The 24,648-nt window shown below is 42.7% G+C and overlaps 2 protein-coding genes and 1 long non-coding RNA gene across 4 annotated transcripts; all 3 read right to left on the bottom strand.

Moving 5' to 3' along the window:
• Positions 1–2,063: 2,063 nt before the first annotated feature.
• On the bottom strand, positions 2,064–6,747 carry LOC111272702 (uncharacterized). The gene is made up of 2 exons (XR_002687669.2): positions 4,353–6,747; positions 2,064–3,609 (listed from the first exon to the last, which is right to left on the bottom strand). It is a non-coding gene; the product is annotated as an uncharacterized LOC111272702 (long non-coding RNA).
• Positions 6,748–6,850: 103 nt separating this feature from the next.
• LOC111272704 (serine protease 33) lies at positions 6,851–8,423 on the bottom strand. Its single transcript, XM_086973370.1, has one exon. The coding sequence runs from the start codon at positions 8,421–8,423 to the stop codon at positions 7,035–7,037; it is 1,389 nt and encodes a 462-aa protein (XP_086829496.1). The 3' UTR covers positions 6,851–7,034.
• A 3,689-nt stretch (positions 8,424–12,112) lies between these two features.
• LOC111272701 (uncharacterized) lies at positions 12,113–24,438 on the bottom strand. 2 transcript variants are annotated; one of them, XM_022854278.2, is made up of 13 exons: positions 23,937–24,438; positions 22,075–22,282; positions 21,588–21,760; positions 20,767–21,243; positions 20,319–20,598; positions 19,849–19,973; positions 19,230–19,313; positions 18,285–18,393; positions 17,496–17,649; positions 16,424–16,506; positions 15,889–16,075; positions 15,313–15,518; positions 12,113–15,098 (listed from the first exon to the last, which is right to left on the bottom strand). In XM_022854278.2, exons 2-13 carry the CDS (start codon positions 22,178–22,180, stop codon positions 15,010–15,012), a joined length of 2,073 nt encoding a protein of 690 aa, XP_022710013.1. In that variant the 5' UTR covers positions 22,181–22,282; positions 23,937–24,438; the 3' UTR covers positions 12,113–15,009. The 2 variants fall into 2 exon arrangements, with proteins under 2 accessions (XP_022710013.1, XP_022710014.1); XM_022854279.2 differs by lacking the exon at positions 19,230–19,313.
• Between the last annotated feature and the right edge of the window lie 210 nt (positions 24,439–24,648).

The raw sequence follows: 24,648 nt of genomic DNA, 5'->3' as shown, positions 1-24,648 counted from the left end.
TGTATTCGTCCAATAAAATCAGGCACCCCCGCCCGTTAGCCGTTGACGCCAAGAGTAAACAAGGGCTCACCAGCTTGGCATAGATTCGCTTAAAATATTTGAACGGAAAGGACTGCAGCCACCGAGAGGTTGGGTAAAAGGATCAGTAGTGCCACAAAACGTCTATCATATATATGTATGTGTAATAATATTAATTCGGTTAAAAAGAGTAAGTATCTCTTATCAATAGGTCACTTAGTACAGTCTGGTAATGATCATCAACAACGACTAAAGGTTGACGACGAAAGGCTCCAGTTTTCATTAAGATGTTGTCAGAGGAGTAACAACAGACCTGCAAATATCGTTGCCCTCATGGCTTGTAATGGCTCAACGCGAAAGGCAAAACCACCGCTCGTCTACGTGGTGAAAGCACTATTATTGCATTTACCATATGTTACCATTGCTAATCCATTTTGTCGAATAGTCAGTATTTTATATTTTTATTTGGACTGCGTTCTTCATTATTATCATGATTTTTGTGATACTCAACGCAGCGTTGAAAATTGTAGCTTATCCGATACCCAAATAAATATTTCGAGCAAATGGAAGGTCTCTGCGTGCACAGCGCTATGACTTGTGGAAAGAGGCCGGTCGGACGAAGTCGAAGGTAACACAAGTCTGTAGTAAACGGGAACCGCGGCCTTAAAACCGCAGGGACTACCAGATGAGAGAACAAGCTATAGCAAAGAAACGGATTTTCAACGACAAAAATTACTGCTAAGAGAAGTAGCTTTGTAGCTAGTTACATTATTGCTCCCTTTTGCCACTGGTGCTACACAGAACAAGATCATTTACAGATGAAGGGGAAATCGACAAAAATCGTTCGCCCCTTTTTTAATGGCCTTTGAGTTAGTAAATAAACCCAGATAGGAAATGTTCAAGTTCACAGAACAAACAGCCATGGGCAAGTTTACATTGCGTGGCAACCAATGCATGATTGAATTTCTAAATCGTGAGTCTGGTGATCACTTTTTTAACAATATTATGCTAAACGATACCAATTCCAATACTGTGTTTTCTGTGTATCAAGCTTTGTTCAAGCTGTCATCGACAAACGTAAGGTGTTATTCCTAACCCTATTGATGGTGACGAATATACCAAGCGACACTTAGAACCTCTATCTTTATAGTCCACACATTTTGCTCCAATTCGATGTGTAAATATCGTAAATTTATTGAAGCGCGCCGGCTATACAGGAGATACTAGTGTATAACGGAACGCCCATCTATCGTCGTACTTTGAACCGATCGGCGCCAAACGGCCACGAGAACGATTGTGTTATCTACGCCTACTGAGTGACGCTTCGTCGCAATGCCGCTGGCGTGTTATTGCGGAACTGCGGTCAGGATAACCGTGCATACGCAATACAACGTGCAGCAGTGCAGCCGTTGATGCGAAAGTCCCAAAGCGGTCCGACCACTCAGACTAAGTCAAGGACATAATCTGAAAATACCAACAGGAACAACTAATTGGCCATGTAAAGACCGTCAATATAACGAAGCGTGAGTGAGATGCTAGCTGACAAACGCAGTGGATTATTTGTTATTTTTTTGCTATTTGTTGAATCGATGCCGTTTTTGAGATAATATATATTAACCACCGAAACTTAATGCCTTTTGCGGGTCACTGTCGTCTATGAGGTAGGTATTAGCTCGTTGAGAAGTCGAATAGAATTGGTTATTGGCTACCATAAATTTGCTTATTTTGTTCAGCGGATCTGCTCAATGGCAAAACCGGATGTAAACCTTGATACAGTTATTTATATGGCTGATCTCGTTCTGGTTGCTGTGTATCCTATAGTATACTTCAGTGTGAATTATGAGAGGCGCTCGGTCTATGCAACGTTACATATACTATTTCTATAGTATTAGGGTCGATTCCACCCTTGTCTACTTCGAGAAATTGAACGACAGCCATTCGTACGTTTCTTCTGATCAATCGTAGACATTATTCAATAACAAGGATAAATATAGATATATCAGTTTTAAACATTCTTTGTTTCTGGTATAAAAACGTGGCAATCGAAATCATCCTAATGCTTCATTTTTATTTCGATCTTTCCGCTATTAAAGCACACTAATGTTAATGGGTCGAAAGCCGTTTGGGCTCTATGTTGAACAAGCGAGAGACAGCATGTCTCTGACGCGTTTAACATGTTTCAACTTAATGTGGCGTTTCGAGTATCACCACGAAATCGCCGGCTAACACCCAACAAAAACGTCTCTAGCTATAACACAAGTGAAACACTGCATTCGTACATATTTCAATTACTATTCAAAAACGTAAATGCTCCGATCTATTTTTCTCGTTCTTGTCGGCTATTGTAAGTGATAAAATGTCGTTTCCGGCCAAGTGTGTCGCTATGATCCGATACTACTAACGAATAGATGGGTTCGTACGCAAAGCTGCAAAATTTTAGGTACAAGCTCCATCCTACAAATAAAGCTAACAAACTAACGAACAATACAGCCTAGGAGCTATTACCTGTGTCACAGACCCGGGAGATCCGATGTACGTGCTCTCATTGATGATACAGTGTGCTAAATATCGATACGCTTGGGAAATCAGCCATTTCGTTAATTCATATTAGTACTACTTAGCTGTGCACGCTCCCCTCAATAATCGTTTAGATTTATACAATCGTGTAGGATAAAGAGCGAACTAGCGTTGCACGTAACAATCGTTCACTGCTTTACGTGAGGAAAATTCCCGATTTCAAAAAACACTAAAGTAGTTCTATTAAACTAACGTACAATATATGGTTATAAAGTTGTATGGTATAAAGTTAAGAATATGGCCACAATACAGTAATCATGTTTCTAACTTCATAAGAGCACGAATTCACGATTGACTGGACGCTTTTAGACTGCATAACCTATATGTACATATATCGTCGTCGTCGTCGTCGTCGTCGTCGCCATATTCAGTCGATCTACGCCCGTATCTTCGGACCATATCGATCGTCCTATCATGTTCCGTCGATATATGTTATGGGCCAATAGTGTCGGGCGATTTGTCAAGCCGCCATCAAAACACTTCGTTTGTCGAAGCACCAACGACCGCTAACAGTCATCAGGGCCTTCACCAATATTTCAACGGTTTGGACGTCCGCTCATCTTTCAGTTATTAAGGGATGATCTCGGTGATAGCGATGCTACCGCTAATTGTATTAGAGTTTAATAAAAGTTGACAATACCGCCATGATGTACGAAGATCTTAGCCGCTGAATATTCGACCGATGCTACCGCCAACGATGTTTGTCACAGTTGTTGCTATTGCTTTTGTTGTGTTGTCTGCTAATATTGTCGCCGCCGCCGCCGCCGCCGCCGCCGCCGCCGCCATCATCATCGATGCTTATGGCAATGCTGTGTCTACTAATGAATCATCATCCACCAGCTTTGGCACATGCATCATTCGCGCACCTATCTACCATTGCTGCTATTCACGTATTGACACATCACGTTGGCAAGCAAATGCTGAATTGATCGAAAACGAAGGCGGTAGCGACGTATTGGTTGTCGGCGTCAACCGTACGGCAGATGAGATATCGTCTACTTGGGGCTGATCGACCTGCAAACAATTCACGTGAGACTTGTCGCTTCGTTTTCAACATTTTCAACGTTTCGAATTAGAAAAAGATGGGGAACAATAACAGAAGGAATCGAATCTTAGCTAATGGAAGATCGGTACGCGTGTCGGACGATATGAAACCCGTAATTTTGTGTTAGTTAATCACCAGTGTTGTAGAAGAATGGTTAAACAAGATCGGCAGCGTACCGAAAGTTAAAACTAGATATGAATCCATCTCAATAATAACATACAAACATCTGTGATTGTATGTGTATTGCCAGATTAAAAATAGATCTATTTGTTGAGGACTTTGTTTTCAAACATAAGCTTCATTTTTTTGGTAACATTTGAGATGATTTCTCAGTTTGTCGCGGGAGTAACGTGTATATAAAATGTGGTAAAAACCCAGTCAAGTCGATCTACAACTCAGACAAACTGATAATAATATGCAGGATACTATAACGAATCTGGTTTATCATCACTACTAAATATATCGAATTTAAAGAAAGGTGGTCGCTCTCGTGTTACCTCAGGGTCTATCAGTCTCTCTCTCAAGTTTTCGGGGCAATTGACCTAATACAAACTAATAAATACCATTACCAAAGGCTCAAAAACTGATCCGAGCGTTCACCGCCAGCAATAGCAAAAACAAACGGAAAAATGGCGTGCCCAGAGTCAAAGGTCGTAGCAGTTTCAACACTAACGAAATCCTTTTAGAGTCACAGTTTCCGGATTAATCTCACCTACAGTAATTTTAGCTACGAGTAGCTGTGGAAACAACGATGTCGTCCTATCGCGCAACACAGGCCGTGAGCAAGGACAACAATAAAAACTGCCACAATGTCGTCGTGCGTTTCTCTGTTGTTATTGCTACCGCTGATAGCTGAGCTAACGATCGTTTGACCTCCTCCCCCCATCGTGCAGTAATCGTGTGTTAGAACAGGCTGTCAGCATATCTACTGCCCCTCCCAAAGTGATCAGGGAGGCTATGATGCTGCTGGTGCAAACGCATCTGTTGTTACTAGTTGCCGGTCATCGTGCTTTGTTTGGATGAAGCAGTAGTCCACTTAATCGTAGCTGTCACCGAAACTGGTGAGGCTGAAGTTTACGCAAAAGTATAATCGCAATTCGGTACTGTTGTCATTATCATCGCTGCTATGTGATTGCGATAAGACAAACAAAGGCTATCACAAAGGCATATCCCATCTCGTGGCTCTTTTTTGTTGCTGTTGTTTGTAACTTCAGCCAGTCTTTGCCCCTCTTTGCATTGCCACTTCGATATAAGCAGACTTGCGGCTGGAAGCAGCGGTGGCAACCGTCACATTGCTTAAACTATTAGCCCCGGCACCAGCAGCGTCAAAGATTGTAGCAATAGAACATCGCTACATTTGCTGCGTTTCGCCGTTCCCCTAGCGGACTTCGTAGCGACTTCGACGCGCTACATTGGCGCAGTCTACTTTCGTGTGGTTAAGCTAGACAGCAGCCAGCTAGTGGAGGGTCGGGCTGATAGACAAACGCGTACACACTAAGAAATGATGCGACGCACAGAGATAGAGAAACTGGCAGTTTTGTAGTCGTGTAATTGATGCAGATACTGGTTTGTCTGCTGTGACTGCTTACCGATGACCCTAGTTCGCGCTGGTCTTGTTAATCATGGACAGCGATCTTTGGACTTAGTCGTCATTTGGTTGCTGCTTGCTTACTCGCAAGCTCACGAAAAAGAACGTAGCGATGACCTACTGAAAACATCACTTTGAGGGGTGGTGCCAGCGGACAGTCGAGTCAACAGTAGATAACGGTTACCCCAGCAATAGCACCAATAGTAGTTTAATTTGTTGTAAATGCCAGCAGACGCTCACTGAAAAAGGGCCAAGTCCTTGAAGCGACTCGCGCAGAAGGAGGTGCCATACGATCAAAAGGCTGAATGGAGCCAGCACAAAGCCACGCGATGCGCGCAAATGCTCTCTATTCTATGTAGCTTGACCGTTTCAATTTCCTGCTAGCATGCCCCACTTTCTTCTGCTATTAACCACAGGCCCAAAAAAAAGCCACGGATCTGGATGACATTTCAGTGAGAGTCACACATCGGGATAGCGTTACGCTGATATACCTGCCTATGATTTGATGTAAAAGACATCGTAAGCAAACCAAAACACGTTCCGTTACAGCGTACAGCCGCGGTATTGTTGCGTTCGCCGTGTTCCTCGCCGCCTTCGGATGAGTAGGCCGAGAATTTAAGGTTCTGGGTAATGGGCGGAGGGGTATGCGACTGACAACATTTCATTGAAGCTAATCGTCTTCTATTTATCGAAAACATAGGTATGGCCTGCACGTCAGTCAGCCCAGCCAAGATAGTTTGCGACAATGCTTAGCCAGGTCGATATTATTAGGGTTAGTTAACGTTGCTTATTTACGTGTAGTTCGGGAATGGTAACAAATGAAAACAGTTTATAAATATTGTCGATAGATATTAAGTGAAGTGATATTACAGGATCGTACTATTATGTTGATTCTCATGCTTCTCACCAAGTGCTCTTGACAGACAAAAAAAACATGTGGGTTTTTATTGTCCCTACGGTGATTTGAAATAAAGGCTGCCCTAAAAAGCAACTGCCAATCGAATAAGCATCAAAGTTATTATTATTATTATCAGTAGTAATAATAGGGTCGGCCATGCCTCACATCTCAGCCTTTATAGCTGCTGATCTGGTAAATCTTGCCAAAAATAATAGCCGGTCCTGTACCCGCTATCAGCGCCTACACTCCCCTTTGCGAGTATTTTTGAGCAGCACGCCGAGGAACGTGCCGTGCCAAACAGAGATTCGAGCCCTTAACGACGCCAAACAATAATGATGATGGCTTAGTTCATCAAAAATAAAACGCTTTAAAGTGCTAAGCACGGTGACGATCGTTTATCCTAAACCCTGGGGTGGCAATTTCTCGTTTTTTCCACGCACAAATCATATGCGTCGTGAAACGTCCTTACATCATGTCATTATATTCCATATATAAATACGATTGCGTCACATTGTTCCAGTGTAATTAGGTGGGTCTGCTATATATGTGTGTGTATGTATGATACGCGTGTCTTTTCTATTCCTGTAACATTTCACGTTTATGCAATGAATGTTAGCAGCTGCGCTAAATGACCAAATTAGATAGCATCCTGACACTTGTAGAGTACATTTCGGGTAACGACAATAACAGACAAATAAGAAGAGCTATAATTGAAGCACTTCGAATGAGGCTGGATGTGCTGAGATAAGATAGGAGCTCGATGCTGATGATGCTCCTTGGCTCCTTGTGGCTAGAGAAAAAGAAATGGTGTCCCGCGTAACAATATTTCGTGACATTTTGTTTCATCTTCATTTGTCGCTCGTCATTCATTTCATAACCTTTATAATCATAATTCGCTTAAAAATTCTTTAAAGGTTGGCCAGCACCCAGTCGACTGATACTGAAACCTGGTGATAGATGCCGGGTTGATGAGATTGCGCGCATCCAAAACCTGCTGATGTGATACCGACGATCGTCCAGCGACCGTTTAGAAATAGTGTCATAGGACCACCAGAGTCACCGACGCACGCATCGCGTTTGCCCTCCTTGTAGCCGGCGCACATCATCTCTGGGTATATCTTGATATGGATGCCCCGTAGTTGATGCCACCGTTCGCATTCTAACCGCGTTATAATTGGCACCTGGACCTTCTGGAGGACCCGGGTACCATAGCGGTTGTTGAGCGAGGCGTCGGTTTTGCCCCAGCCCGTAACTGTAGCTCGCCATCCCTCGAAAGTCCATCCGCGCGGAGGCAGGCAAACCGGCAAGATGTTCTCCTGATAATGAATATAACGATCGAGCTTTAGCAGTGCGACGTCGAATCGATCTGGCTGCGATGCTGAGAAAGCAAAGTTCGGATGTATCTTCTTCTGAGCGACTCGGAATGTCCGCGCTGACGAACTGCGCGAGTACCTCGACGCTTGAATGTCGTAGGCGCCGAGTACGACGCTGATTCGCCGAAGCGGATTGAGGTGAACGCAGTGAGCGGCAGTGATCACGTAGTGATGGCTGACTAGTGCTCCGCCACACTGCTGTCGACCGATCTTGATGTGGGCCTGCCACGGGAACTCACCGAAGTGAGCGTCATCCCCTCCAATGATTCGACGCTGTAGCTTTTTGTGGCTGCTAGTTTGGCCACAGACGGCATCGTCGTCAAAGCCACTTTCAATCACGCGCTCCGTCTCAACGCCGACACCCGGTGTTCCAAAACCTCCAGACATTGGCAGTGCATTCGCTGAGCCCAGCACGGAACTCAGGTCAAAGCTCGGGGAACTCCGTGTTGTTACCGGTTTATAGCAGCACGTATAAAAAATCGAACTGCCACAACGTCCACCGGCTTGGCCCCCCGCCACGACACAGTACAGCACCAGCATGCACTCGCCATCCTCCGCAAGGCTCGGGCCTGATGAGCAGGCGCCATACTGTTTCCGCACAAAGGATCGACCTGTAAGGATATGATCGTCGTTTTGTTTGACATCTTGGCGTCGATCAGGCTGGTAGTCGCGATCCGTAGATGACTCGAGTTCGGGATGCGATATTTCGACAAAGCTAAGGTTGCTTGGATGATAGACGTTCGGTATAAAGCGGGGGGTTGAGATAACGCCTTCAGCCGATTCAGCTACGGACAACAGTAGTAACACGTTGAAACTGACAATCAGACTAGAACACGCTGCAGATATGACTAGAAGCAATAAGCGGCACGTCGTAGATTGTACTGCGGCTGATCCGCCTGCACTCCGCCATCTGCTGCATTTCATGTTGAACGGTGGGGCTCAATGACGAACACAGTCTTACTCCAATCACTAGATGAATACATCATCTGTTGTATCTATACATTGGTAACACAATGGCAGAGCTACACGTCGGCACGCAGGGAAAAGCGGGGTAGAAAAGACGTAAGCAGGATCACGTTCTCACAAACTCGATCATAGAGGCACAAAAAACAACATTCACAGCAAGATATGATATGACGCGCGCACACTGATCGAAATGGGCTGTCTAATCCAGAGTGAATTCTAGACGAAAATTTATCCACGGTATTGTTGCATAGTATCCTTAGATGAAGAAGCGACTGCACCTAAAGATCGTTGTACACGTTGGGGATTAAACCTCGTATACAAACCTTTCAAAAATTACTTTAACTGCAGTCCCAAATAATCCTGATATTGAAAGCACGCCAAAACAGAACAAATCTTTATAATGGATTCCTTTGACGGGTGACACAATATCCGTTAAAGCACAAAAGAAGGAAGATTGATTACAACGTACTATTGTGCGTCCGGGTAAAAAAATCACCCAAATTACATTTTTGCATCACTACTGCTTAGCTCTCGTTGCGGATTTGCTCGTTTCGACTCGTTAGCAGAGCTATAAAAACAACACATACAGTATTGGAGTACTCGGGATGAACTAAAAGATAGGCACGAACTCAACGACGATGACAGGAGAAATCACGAGCACACAAACGATACGACAACAGCTTGAGCAAATGCTAGGTTTCCATAATAATATCTATTAATTGACAAAACATCCAGTTACCGCAATGATTAGCACCATCATAACCTCCGCCGTCTTGCTTATCAAAACAAGATTAGCGAAGAACGACGACAGAACTGCACAGGTACGTCACGATGCGTAAACGATGACAACGAACCACTATTACGATCTGACGACGAAGTCTACTGCTGCGATTGTTGTTACAGCTGCAATTCAGCGGGGGCAGTGGTTTTCGGTAGCTTGTGGCACTCGGCGTCGATCGTGCGCCAACTGCTCGTATTCCGCTGCAAATTACTGCGAAGCAACGGTGATCGCAGCTGCCCGCGACAGCGACCAGGACTCCCCCTCGCGGCGGGAAAGGGCAACGACTAGCCGTTGCTTAAGGTGCTTAAGACCTGCCAGACAGTGGCAGCAGCAGCAGCATCTGGGGCAAACACCATCTAAACAAGGAATAAATGGGAGGGCTGAAGTCTTTTTTTCTTCTTTTCTCTGGTCGATCGTCGACCGAGAAGACAACTTCTGCATTAGATGTATGACTAAACAGCGCACTATCATCACCGGTAGCACAACTCCATCTCATGTTGAGTCTTCGTCGTGCATGGTGACAGCGCAACAAGAGTTCGTAGAGTTCGGCGTATCATCAGGCAAATCACAGTAAGCCACAAGTGGGGGTAACTGCATAAACCGGGGATTACTTGTCGTCTTTGCAACAGATCCACTCCATGGCAGTAGTACTAACAGCAGTACTAATGTTGCGGTATCATACAAAGGTAGGGTCAATGCGGGAGAAGCGATGTTATCGTCTCGAACCGCGCTGGGGACCAGTTACTACGGTGGCGATCCTATTTACAGTGAGGACAATAGTAATATTGTTTAATTCTGACAAATCGTGATCGTTGTTGCTTTGGCCGTTACTGTCGTCGGAAATGGGGTTATGTAGCTCAAGCCTGTAAACAGATATACAGTGGTCTCACTGGAGACGATGGTTCTTCACGACGGATGACTACACGAAAAAATAGCTAAGGGCTGGTACAGAATGGGTATCTTGGTATCGTTGTATTATTGGTTGGTTTAGGGTCAAATCACTGCACAAATAGAGAATGAACTAAGCGATATTTCGACGGCCCAGTTAAACGCTGGACTGTTTATCTTGAAGCAGTGACTGCCTTCCGGGCAGTTACTGCCTTTCACGGAGGGAAACACAGAAAGCGTTGATTTCCTAGCGCATTTGCCTCTGTAGGTCCCAAACAAATATTTACCGAATTGTTGATCTTAAAAGAGGTAGCTACTAACGGAGTTCAGAACACTGGATTGTTTATGACAGTCATTAATTTCATTGTGCACTTAATATAGATAGTTTTTGTTATTTTAAATTAATGGAGGTATTTAGAATGCTAAGTGTATGTTGACAACATGCTTGTCGTTTTAAAAAAAATGCACTTAATTCCAAGTTTTCTCAAAAATCCTACGTCTGTATGAGTTGCAGTACCATTTTTGCTAAAGAAGTGCATCGTTCACTCCTAATTATACCTAATTGTTAAAACAATAATCATAATCTCAGTTAGTGTGGGTCCGAAAAAGAACGAGCTCCGTGTAGTTGGGCCTTATAATGGGAAATTTTATAGTAGATCAAAATCGCGAGATTTACAATTGATTGTTTAGAATAGAATTTCTTGAATTACCTGAATGCGCTGAAGCTTAAGAAGCCTCTAAGAAGCTAACACCACCTTTTCATGACTCTTTTTCTTTATGATCACCGATATTATTAACGAAACGTCGTTTGTCTGGTACGCATAATCCATTCAATAGGGTCGCAAAAACATTTATTTTTCTGTTAATGTAGATCAAGCAAATCTGATATCTAGATAATACAGTACTACTGATTGTAAGATATCTCGACATCTAGGAAGGATAAACACGTTGAACGTTCAATAATACGTTGTTTTGACTTTATAAGCTTTATGCTAATTTCATTAATGTAACAACCTGGATTGGGGCAAATACCCTGGTCCTCAATGGGTCTGTAAAGGATGACATTACTTCCATAAGGGTTTGTTCCAGATTGAGTCATCTGTTCTTATACGTTTCGATACTGGTATTCAACTTCTCTGTTCAAATAGATTTGATCTACAGAATCACCCGAATAACTAGACAAGTTCAACTTTGCGGATCTATTGTCATGCAGATTTCCTGCGGCGAATAATGAATAACACGGATCCAACTTCAGGAATTTAACTTCTAGCTGTACCCCCATTTGAACGAAGGGAGAGAGCTCTTCAGTTAGTGTAAAAGTTAATTGGCAGTTCAGCAAAAAAAAAGCACTTAAAACACGAAAATGTAACGTTGAAGAAGAAACGTGCAAGGTCCGTAATAACTAAGAACTCAGTTGGCTTTACATCTGAATGGTAAGTTCAATTTAATTTAAACAAGCGTATTTCTTCACTTTATAACAAATGTAACAATTGCTCAATCAATTTTTGAAGTTCAAGGCGAAACCTGTGAAATCTGATAGAAGGTAAAAGCCGAATCATAAATTTATGGATGGCAATACTTATCTATTGGTAATCTGCCTGGACGGAGCGATTTATCGAGATTACGTTTAAATAGAGGCTTATAGCAGGGCTGCCAGCAGCCAGTGGCACCACACCCGACGTGAATCGAAGCCATAGAAAAAAAAAAAAAGGGTTTTTATGCACATGATACATATTGGATTCTGTTTATGACGCGACCTTTAATAGTCTTAAATATCAACTTCGAGTGAAAAATTTCGAGCCGGCAGTTTTCTGTTTGTTAGAGTGTACCGTTCCCGAGACACAATCAAGCTGCTAAATATGTTGGCCTAGTTACTTATACACCAAAGGCCCCTAAACAGGTGAACGATGTACGTAACTGTATTTGTTGATAAAATGTTAATATCTACTTGATTCAGAAGAAGCGAACACGCAAAATCACTATTATGAATGATTTATTTATTTTACATTAAATATTCTCATCAAACTATATCCGTATTATCATTGCAGTAGCAGATAGTGTGCGTCTCCGATAACAGCGGTTGAACCTTTGCAGTATCTACTAATCAAGAAATTATATAACAATTAGGCCGGCATCCATCTCTTCGTAAAATTTTTTTCAGTCCTTTTATTGGTTATTCGTTTACCCTGGGGCGACTATACGTTGCTAAGTACATAAAACATAAGCGAAAACTGAGCCTATTTGAAAATGATTGCTCTTGGATACCTGTTCAACCGCCGATCGGAGCCACCGTTCCTGAGCTATTCGCACTCATTCCATATTCGAAAAGTAACCTCGGCTGACTGAAGGGTAAAGAATCCGAAAGAAAACCCCAGACTCTGCACTGGCAAATAATGCGAAAGACCGCTTACGGGGATATTTTTAGACAAAACGCACGACGATTTTCACGCTTTAGGCAGCCGCGTAAATCTTCTTTTAAAAAAAAACCGTAATCGAGGAGTGAGCCGAAGCGGCTTAGTAGATGACCGCTTTCGTATGAAATAGCCCGTGATATAAAGTTAACAAGAAATTTGAAAAACCCTTCTCAAACGGATATTGTTGCCGCTATACAGGTTTCGAAAGAATCTTACCAAACAAAAAAGTTACGCTGCGATCACAGCAGACAAGGGAAGCGTTACGGGGTCGATATAAATCAACTGATGTAAGCCGGATGACAGATAATCGATCGCCCTAAAGATTGAAACTATGGAGTACATATGTAGTCTAGCACAGCGCCGGCCATAAATTGCGCATCGACGCTCCGAACCTAATAGGTACGTTATGTCCGCAAAAACTGGTGAAGTCGTCCGACCGAGCACGGCTAATAGATATAATGTATATAATCCACATAGGAAGGTCATTAGGAAAAGTTTATATATGTACACAACTAAAAGCTATCGATCAAGACGGAAAGAGTCAAGGAGTCCGTCTACCTAAATACCATTGTGGGAGGAGGCATGCACATACTGATATTTACACAAGCAGCGTAATCTATAATATGATAAAGATATTTATTTATCGATGACAGATTTTGCTGTTTATAGGAATAATATCGTCATTATCGGAAGATTATAATCAATTGTCCACCGGTCAAAGAGGAATCAAAAACACTTCATTAGTTTTCTAACAATTGCACTGACCCATTCGTGTTCCTTACTCGTCGTTCGTAGTTATTCTTAAGCAGTGGCACATTCAGCAGGCAGCGCGAGTGAGCGTGATCGCACATATTATAGACTGAGAGTCTCTTTTCATACCCATTAAAATTTACTACCATTGTTAGAACACAAATGTCTATCGTGTTGTTGTTGATGGTAAATAAGCAATTGCAAATACTTTTAAAGGACTGCTTATTATACAGACCTACGTATATAGGTAGCACAATTGCGTCGTGCAAAGACCGAAATCTTGAACTGGAAGTTATAGGCATTCTTCAACAAACATTGACGTGGTACTAGTTAGTGATTAGGTCTGTGACAAATGGAGAGAAAAAAGAAAAGGCATAACATGTCTGTGGTCTTCAAGTCTGATTTAAAAATTGAACCACAAATAATTAACTTCGACGCCCTAGATGTGTCAGGAGGAAATAGACATACACGAATGAAGTAGCGACAGCTTTAGTAAAAACTATTTTTAGAATTAATTCACGTCAGAACTAATTTAAAGATTATTTTGCACATGAATATTCCTCTGACGAGATTTTGTACTATTTAATTTCATTTACATTGACTCTTATTCGAGGACTGTTTCAGTTAGCTAGAACTTTGGAAACTGGTGCTAGTCAAAGTAGTGGATACGTGTTTGTTTAAATGATATGGAAAAATTTGAGCAACCTCCCTTTATACTCATTCGCTCCACGGCGACATCTAGAGTTGACGTTCTAAGCCGCTAGACCATGTCAGAAATGACAGAACGTCCTAGTATGAACAGGGTAAAATGCCATAAAAAGCATAAAAACATATTGTTGATTCGCTAAAGCGTAGATTTTGATGCCTAATGGGCCATCTGCCAAGTAGCAATTAGGACATGAAACCGGTCATCGATTGTACAGAACTCTATCTCTGTCACAGTCGCTTGCGTCGTATGAATATGTATCTTTCATCATATATTGTGTATGGGTAGCATCCGTTTGCCATTTACTGTTGTTGCGAACAATATTGAAATGGTAGTTCAGCAGTTGAGTGGGAAGTTCCCATATGCAGCAAAATACCCCAACGTCCGCGCACCTATTGAGGGGCATTTCCGTAGCATTCCGTTTTCTGCTAATTGTATTTGCTTCTGTTAGCAGCTCTCAAGTGGATCGTTTTTACTAACGTAAGACGTGTTCAATTTTCCTGGTTTTCCTCTACGACAAACCCTCATTATCACGAATTTCTCGGTGCAGTATCAGGCATAAACCACATATACACGGCGTTTTAACGTTTCAGATTCAAGAAAATGTCTAACACGCAACTAAACACGTTTCTTCTTTCAAGCAAAAGTACCGATATAAGCGCGAGTTTATCCGTGTCTAACTTTAGCCGCGTTTGCTCAACGCACACAACGTACCAGTATCCCTAGTTTGGTATGAAAATAAATCCTGACTGACTGAACACACCACTATGTGGTTGACTTTAATTTTGAAATAACTAGAGATACGGTAAATGTTTACGATTTTTGCGGAAATTTGAATCTAACTTATGATTCTTGATTGCATCCCTAAGCATAATCCATTCATTAAATATTAGTGAACTTCGCTGTCTTTCACAACAATAACTACTCCTGTTGTAGGAGTTTTGATAGCGTGGTTCGATCCACCGGTCTGCTCCGAATGGCGTGCACGAATGCTGCTTGGAAATTTCATTCGGTGTGCCTCATTGGCAGCATGCCAGATAGCAAAGATGAGAGCCGCCGAAGCTGCGCTCCGTCACCATCTCTTGGGAATTCGCCTGTCAGGGCAAAACACAGACAAACGAAAACGTGACAAAAACCGGCCAACAACTCATATATATTACGTGCAACTCATTGAATTTTCCTCGAAAAGCTTACATTCTAATGGGTCTAGGTTTATCTTATACATTATTCGCATTCTCACATTTGGTGTCTCATTGAGCTTGCCCGAACGATCGACCGCCCTCCCGCCCTATTTTAATAGCTGCTTACCATGAGGCGGTACGGTCTGATCGACAGCGGGTCCATGTGGTGGCCCCTGTGACCGGCGAGGATTTAGCCATGACGTATGCGTGGGCGGCTGCCCAGAATCGGGAAATACCGGCGGCAGACCCAGCGGGAGCTTATTAGATCCAGGGAAAACCGGAAGAGATCGCGGCGATTCCGACTCGGACTCCGATGAGCTCTCACTGTCGTCGCTACTGAAAGTCATATCTGCGTTTGAGATGATCAAAATGGAAGCTAAACAAAGACGACCGTTGCGTGCCACGTCAATGTCCACATTACTACGCTTTGATAGTATAGTCGTAAACTATGAGATTTTACATAAAGTGATATAAAATAAAAGCCAGCACGTAAACCTGTGTCACAGGCTCAGCAGGTTGCATTTGACCGGTATTATGTCCTTGCCAGCAGGTGCAAAATCTCGTACAGAATATCGATCAAATACATGAATGAGTCAAACATGTATTCATTATATTTTCTAACGGTGTGTGTATTACGTTAATGTAAGAAGTTGTAATGAGAGCCGAGTAGGTGTTGCTAGGGGTTCATTAGGCTGCGTCCTACCTAGCAAGGGCCGCTGAAAACTGATCGTCGTTAGCTGCACGGAAGTCAACCATTCCCGACGGGGAGCCTGTCGCTGATGCATTCAGGGGTGGAAGCGATAAGGCCAAGGGGCCCAGCTCGTTTGCGCCATCTCCCAGCTCTCCTAAAACCCCCAGCGGTTCGCGGGCAAATAAGCCACCACTACCAACTAAAAAATGTTAAGGTTAAAGTTAAAAACACAGTTAATTTTTAGCTATTCGAAGAGTGCTTTGAGACATGTTACTTTAAGGTTACAACCTTCTAACTTTTTGACACATACGTTAAACAAATATCTACAGAAACTTAAAAAACATGATAGCCCGTTTATCGCTAAAGTAAGTATTTCTAAGAATCATAGAGTAACCTGGGGAGTTCAAAATTTGCCTTGCGATTATCGAATTATTAGAAAGTAATGGCCGAAGTCTGACAATAGCAGTACGTGGTTGAAATAATAATGATAAGCCTAATTGAGATTAACACGAGAGTGTATCATTATTAATAATTCTGTTTTCCCTACCTGAGGATCTCACGGAGAGATGCTGGCTAGGCTGATGCAATGCGCTTGAGCCGCCTTTAGACCTGCGGCGTAGCAAATGTGGGCTACTCCATCGATTCCATATGCAAGAAAAAAATAATCAAAAAATATCATTAAAATAAAAACATAAATCTATTATGGGTAAATGGCATTTGATCCAAAGGTGCTGCTTTTCTTTTTTTGCCGCTTTTAGACGTCGTTATGCAGAAACGTCGAGGTGAGACTACCTGTCAATATGTTTTGGAGTATAAGATTTATAATAAAATTGACATCTTAAATTAGCCAGTGCATCTCATGGCATCGGATTATAGATCACCCAATAGAAACATCTTCAATGATTACGCTTACGGTATATGACAGGAGATCTATTCAAAGACTTCTAAAACTGCTATGTTTTGGCGTTAATTAAGTTGGCTGTGAGCTAGATAAGTCATTTTTTTTAAAACCCTTTTCAGCATACTGGTAGCCATTACAATTTAACCAAAAGGGCTGTAGTTTCTATTAAGCCGAAGCAGAAGTCTTAACGCGTCTTATCCTTATACGGATTCTTGGATATACTACAATAAGGCTACGAGAACAAATAGCCTACGTCAGCGTTTGCCCTAGAAATGGATTTACGGGTGGATAGATTGCATGATGTGTTACAAAGAGGAAATTAAATGAGGAGGAGAGGCTTAACTTTCAGCAAACGTGGTCTGTTCTTCGCCGACTGAAAAGACGTCGAAATCCTCTCTTATTCAGACAGGTTCTTTAGAGACAGCTTTTGATTAACGATAGCGTCAAAAACCCTTCTCCTAATACACCATATCTGCATGCACTGCTGAGATGCCTTTCGTTTGGGGAAACTGTTGAAGGAAGTACATTGTACACAGGGAAACAGGAGGTGGACATACGGCTACTTCTCGCGGAAAAATGATTAATTTGTCTCATTACTTAGGTATTTTTCAATATAAAGTAAAAGTTCCCAAACAGCATTTACGTTCGGTTTGTGTGAATGGGCTCTTCCAAGCATATATGGTTTCTGGCCAGTGGATATCTAGATATTTTTTTCTACCTGGATGGAGCCTGGCCAGCGTGTCGCTGCATGTGCGTTTTGAGGTTCCCTTTCTGCGAGAAGGTCTTCCCACACAGCAAGCATGGGAAGCGGTCATCTTTATTATGCGTGCGCAAATGAGTTTGCATGTTGCCCTTCTGCGAGAAGCATTTTCCTGTAATTCGATAAGACGCAAAAATACAACAAGTCAATCGGTGGGGCAACAGAAACTGGCAACGTCTTTTTTTATATAAAGACGTTGTGGAAGTTTTTAGTTGTTGGGTCGCCTACGGATTATGTCCACGCGTCTGTTCCGTCTCAGTTCAAAACAAAATGGGTTTCCGGTTGGTTTTGAAGTTTCGCCACCGTGTGTCCTTTAGCTTAAAAAAACAAACGCTATACTCGCTGTACTGTCACGACGACACAGATTTTCACCTCTTATATTAGTGTATATACCGAGCATGCAAAGAATGATTCAAAACTATTGCTAGTATAATGAAATTAGAGATCAGGGTGGTAGGAAGGTGAGGACTGTAGTTTACAATGATATAAATTATGTTCTAATCTCTTCCCTCTTGGAATTTAATTGTGCCGCGTTCGACCGACGCGAGTGAAGGCTATAGAACTTATCCATACACAAGATTTGCTCGCTGTTGAGACGTTATAGTTGTATATAAACAGCTTCATAATGACTATAACATATCGCAACATCGATAACGATTATCAATTTACCCGTCACGATAATCAAATTGATTGTGCATCGCTTTGTTATGCAAATTATTGCATGAGCCTAGAAGCGCTTGAACGTACCGCAGACCCCGCAGGCGAAGGGCTTTTCCTTAGTGTGCACGCTGCGGACGTGCGTCTTCAGGTTCCCTTTCCGGGCAAAGCGCTTCCCACAGCTGTCACAGCCGTAGTCCTGCGCAAATGACGACAATAAAATAATTTGCCATTAGAAAGATAATCGTCGAATGTGGCTTGTTCTGTATTCGACGGCCGTATCTGCTGCTCTAGATTTATTTAGATACTATATATATGATTCGAAATGTTATAGACACTGTAATTGTAAGGTCGCTATCTACCGCTACTGTCAATATCGTACATCAATTAAATGGACAATGTGATAAAGCTCTAACGAGTGGCAATTATGTTTTAGCTAAACTGAAGTTTTTTTTTCGTGCTTACAAATGGTCTGATTGATTTTGATGATGTTCGTGGCATTAAAAGCCATCTTATTAATCGAACTGCTCCATTAAACGAAATAACAATGGCTAATTTATCCTTACGATTTCTGAATAAGAATAATAGTAGACGCCTTGCTCCTTTAATTCTATATTTATAACCTCGTTGCTCGATGCGACAGATACTGAAAGCATAGCGATTTTTCATTAAAGCGAAAATTTTAAAGCGACACGAATATACCAAGCCATAAATTTTACGTGGAATCTTTTCTAATCAATTTGAGGTGCATCTAGCAAGAAAAAAATAATCTAAATCTAAAGGGTCCATGATAGTCCCGTTTCCCTTTACAGATTGACCATTATCAAACACACACGGAAATGGTCGCTTTAACTGATGTCAGATCTAATATTAGAAACAATTAAGGGAGTGTAAAAGAATATGCGTTTAACAACGGATCTTCTCCGTACGACAGTATCTTATCAAATGATAATGGAAATTAGGTTTGTACACAAGCAAATAAGCCAAGGCTACCAAAGTTTAGAAGAGTTCTGTATAGTCAGTTAATCTACTTACTAACAAATCTGAGCCGCTTTTCTTCCCAGTTCTGGCACCCGAATGTGGCCGAGACAACGGATTATCGAGGCTGATATAGGGGACCTTAAAGACAAAATGAATAATAAAAAGCAAAAGGCCGAACGCATTCTAAGTAAACAGTTCGTGGAAGTGGCAGAACGTCAAATAGTTTCATCTTGTTTCATGACACAGGATATGTCCTGGACTACTCTTATATAATATCTCTTCTCTTCGTTTGTTTTGGTCATAACGAGGCTCGTGCTCCAGATACGGGGCCTTATCGGGGCTTGGGGAACAACCCAAGAGGAAAAGGGGCTACTAAGGGCCAGACTCTCCCAAGAAGCTTAACACTGGGTACAATTCAGTGAATAGGCTGTACTCGATTGTTTTCTCACCCTTAAAAGAGCCATACGTAAAATTTGCGGCCTGGCAATTCGCGTAGACACGTGTGTCTTTATTTGCTTTACGGTGGCATTATAGAGTGTTTAAATGGAGACCTGTCATGGTTGTGTCCCTCTATTCCAGGAGCAGGCGTGATAGAGGGCTTATTGAAGTGCATCTAACAATATAACAGATAATGGAAGTTTTAACAGATAATAGAAATTTCATCTTTCTATACCTTTTCACCGGTGTGTATTTTCATGTGAGTGTCGACGTTCCCTTTTTGCGTGAAACTCCGTCCGCAGACATGACATGAGTACGGTTTCTCCCCCGTGTGAATCATCATGTGAGTCTTCAGGTTACCTGAGATATCAGCACATGAACAAGCTTTCCGTTACACACAACCGTGACTAATATAACTAATATAACCAAAAGGGCCAAATTATTTCACACACCTTCAGTTTTCACCCTAATCCACGACAACGTGGTAATACTACCGGTCGCTCATTTTTTTTACGGCTTTAATGAACTCAGTTTATTGTTTTATATTGTTACAATTCAGCTTCATACAAAAAGCATTATGTAGACGTATGTAGCTTACATTCTATTGTTTATTTATTTAATCACACTTTTCGTATAATATATGATATTAGCTGGGCTTTAACTAGCCGCTTAGCCAGAGATACCTTATGAATGAATTATTCTTACCCTTCTGAGTGAAGTATTTGTTGCACATGGGACAGAGAAACTGCTTCTGCGGGCCGCTGGGAGTCGTCACAGTCGTGGCCTGTATGTTTGCCAGACTGTGCCCAAGCGGTGAAGTGGATAAGGGCATGGCTAGCGAAAGCGGTAGACCGCCCTGTTGCCGCGGATGGGCCACAAGTGGCCCCACATTCCCGGCCGACCCGCAGGGGCTGCTCGCGCGCGACGGGGGCCGTGACAATATGGAGTTCGGGCATCCTGCTTGATCGCTCCGGCAACGTGCGCCCTAAAAACCATCACGTATGGAACTAGTCATTCTCACATCACAGACACACACACTCATTTGAGTATGTAGCATTTAAAAACATTATATACATATATATACCGGTCGATCCATTTATGTATGCCTTTTGCTGTTGTGATCAATATCATCATTTGCCTGGTGTTTGCTTACCTCGTTCTCGGCGTCTTGATCTATATCCGGGCGGAAAAGTCTCGCGATGAAGTTGTCAGTACATCGATGACAACAGCAGTTGCGGTCGAATTCACGATGTTCGGGATAATCGGTGTCTGGCTCGGGATCCTGATCGACATCTTCGTCCTCTGGGTCATCACAATCATCCCTTGCTACCGACGATAAGTCATCATCGTCATTGTTGTCGATCTGATCAACATCATTCGCCACTCCGTCCAGCTGATCTAATCCGAATTGCTTTCCCTGATCTCCAACTTCTGGAGGTCTATCCTGATCTGCAGTATTTGCGGGAGGCCCGGCAGTAGAAGGGTCCACGACCGACTCCTCCGATCTGCTCCGGTCATGTTGCGATGACTGGACGACAAGATCCTGTTCATTTAAGTTGGGACAATTTTCGTCCGTCGGTTGGTCGCTGTCCTCATCATTTTCGCCAGGAGAGTCTCGACCTCCAGGTAACTGCATTGCCCAAACGTACGTTTTATTGTTGCCAGTCTCGTTGGGGATAAGTAAACATAGGGCAAATGAGGTGATTAGAGACAGAGACATTTGCTGTCGTTTCCATCGCATTAACATGATGATGTAGAAGTAATTCCATCACTAGTACATGGGCTGACGATAGATTTACAAATCTGAACTTTATAAAAGGTTGATCGTAGTAAGATCTTTTTCGGAAGTTCACTCTTTAAATGTCGATCGTATAAATTTTCGATACAATTGTATGTTTCCTACAAAAAAAAAACTAGTTTTTGTTCTTATATTTCTCTTTTTGTGGCACACGATCGAATCGTTTTAAAGCTCACCTGTTGTGAGTAGTTTGCGTAAATGCCACGGGTCTTAGCGCCTCCTGCTGCGCCGGATCGAAGGCTGCAGTTAACCTTGGCTAGGTAACTAGAAGCCGCAAGCAAGTGACCGATTGCCGGCATAGAATGAGGCCTCTTTTTGAGGAACAGCTTTGTCAAACTGCATTGGTAACCTGCAATATACACACGACTAAACTGGTTCAAACTGTTAAAGATTAAAAAGAAAGGAAATCACCTAGCAAACTGAAATGTTACAGATATACATTCATATCTTACAAAGTACATAAGCTGGCCTTAAAGCCTCATTTATGCTACCATCCTAATCCTAACGAAGGCGGTCCCTACTGAAAGACCGAGTTGGTACGTTGAACCTAGATTGGTGCTTTTGACGTAATTGTTTCTTTAAGATGTTCAGTTGGTAGCGACCTTTTTCACTCTAAGCTTACTTTTGTTTGCCGATTTTTCATATGTGTACTCGTTTACGTACCCGGAAAGGCAGAGGGTGTGCTGCTCAGCTTGAGATTCGCAACCCGACAGAGCATCGAACGTGCAGCGGCTCGTCGGATGAAGGCCTCAGCACTGAGCGTCTCCATCGGAACGTTGTTTATTACCACTGCCTCGACGACAATGATGAAATGATGGTGATATCTGGTTGAAGGATTTTTGGGGAGTCTTACAGTCGTTTACCGGTGTTTCTGCAGTAAGCAAACGCGGTCAAATCGTGAGTGGTTTGTTATAACTGTACTGAGCCACTACATATTGTTTTTAATGCTGTGTCTCATCGACATGTTCTAGTACAAACTAAGTAGAATACTTAAGTACATGTGTATAATTAAACACTACTACATTTTCAGCCTAGGTAAATCCTAGTAAGAGCCCAGATTTTGAGTACATATATTTAAACCTACAACGTTGCCTCTCGGTGTTCTGGGTGGCAAAGTATAACAGCAAATTTTTTTTTTGCCACCCAGAACCAATAGTGCCCAGTTGACTTGGCAGTGGCTCCAGTGCTACGGTGTGAAAGATCAGAATATCTAGAAGACTTGCCTTTATCGTATCGGTTGCCACGAAAACAAAAAACGGATGAGTCAGCCGCTAATCGAGTGTTTGCATTATCTTCAAGTCACTTTTATGAAGTGCTTACCACTTACAATGGTCATATGATGTACATTTTCAAAGTGACGTAAACATGTGGAATCTGTACCTTTAGTAGCTTCACAATTTGAAAGGTAATAACACATTGAGCCGATGAGGCCCAAATAGGTAGAACTGAGTTGACCGCCCATATAGGTGTTATCGATGTTGCTTTAAGTCGAGGACGGTTGCACACGTAGATGCACTATGTTGTCTGCACTATGTTATGACCGTTTCGGCAAGCACAATTCTGCTGATAACAATGACGATGTACCCACAGGATGACATCTCAGCCTTTTCGAAGTAGGATTGCCGAGTGATTTCTGTTTATACTGAGGTAGCTCGATCCTTGGCATAGAACTGCGATGCCAACGCCCGACGTGTACCTCACATGAGCCAACCCATAAGTGTATTCGTCGTTCATACGCTTTCTAAGTCATTCATAGCGTATGTTAAAAGTGGACCTGATGCTGCTTGCCCCCTTTAGAAAACAAGCACCCGCCATCTTGAAAGTTCTGCTACATCGCAGCACAGGCGCAAATCTCTGGTATAATTTTTTTTCAATACGGAGTTTCTATGAATTTATCCGGGTAATTAGCCCTAAGTTGAAAAAATGGTAGGAAAAAAGTCACACCGTTAACTACTCTAGCTAGCATCAGTTTAGTCAGCATCTAAATATGGATGATGGTTCAAATAACATGCATAGCTATTTGCTAGGCTTAAGACCAATATAAGGTCGAGAAGCAATCACAAGGTACCAAAAACTTAATCAGATTCTGATTTCATGGATTGAAACATTGATAAAAAGTCAGTCAAGTCCGTAAGATAAAAAAACATGCTGTATTCTGGAATTCAGGGTAAGGTCACCTCGTACGAATAACGATTTAGGCTTAATGTAAAGACTGAGTCGTTCTTTTGATTCGAAACGGTCCTTCGAGTTTTTAAAAACTCGATTAAAGAGTGCCATCTATTAAGGTTTTCTCTATAATATTAGTTTTCGCATCGAATCTTAATCTTGACGACGTGTTCGTCTATCGATGATCTACTGCCCTGGACATCACACTCGAGAGCAACTTATGGCGTACGCTCAGTACTGGACCTGTTTTTTATCCTGCGCCACTGTTGACAAAACTGCTAATATGACACGATGCATAGGCAAACTACATCTTTCAAAATTAAAACTTCTTAGCTTCAATTTTATATCAGCCAACTCACCGTAGGCGCACGGTTAGAGTGCCCTCCTCGCACTCGATCCACCGGGACCCTGGCTGCGTTCGGACATTCTCCGTAGAGAACCTCCGCTCCACGTCTACGTCAGAAGCTTTCCGTAGATCCAGATCTCCAGCGCGTCGAACGCCCCGTCGTGATGGTGTTGCCCGCCTCCGCCTACAGCCACGCGTAACTGCGGGCCCTTTTGGCGTCGGCACCCACCATATGCACACTTAATAATGACGCACTTCGTCCCGTCAGCCTTCTACGGCAGTCGTTGCGTTCGTTTTAACAAAGTAGCACTTGTAATATGGTAAAGAAAACATGATGGCTTGATTTTGCAGTATCTGCCTCAACGACTCGAAGGAACAAAATTGTGTAGTATATTCGTGTTTTAGGTGGGGCAATCGCTTAACTACGGCTGACGGTGAGGGCCGAAGCGGCTAGTTCGGTCCGCCGTTGGCCATTGCGACCATCCAGCCAAATGAGCGAGATCTATGCAACTCAGTTGATGCGATAGTCCAAAGTGCGATGACGAGGCTACTGCTAAACCGCCACCGCCACCTTCCGAGTTGCCGCCGGCGCGGGGGATTCTCAAAGGATGAAAGACAACGGGAGGGTCAGACGCTGGTCTCTTCGGCCGATCACCCACTCTCTCGATTGCTTGGCGCTAGCTCTTCTGGCTTGTAGCTAACCCTCGTACTCTCCCTCGTCGTCC

Source organism: Varroa jacobsoni, unplaced genomic scaffold (assembly GCF_002532875.2).
Source record: "Varroa jacobsoni isolate VJ856 unplaced genomic scaffold, vjacob_1.0 contig03033, whole genome shotgun sequence".
Classification (NCBI taxonomy): Eukaryota; Metazoa; Arthropoda; class Arachnida; order Mesostigmata; family Varroidae; genus Varroa; species Varroa jacobsoni.
This window is presented reverse-complemented; position numbering and strand designations above follow the sequence as displayed.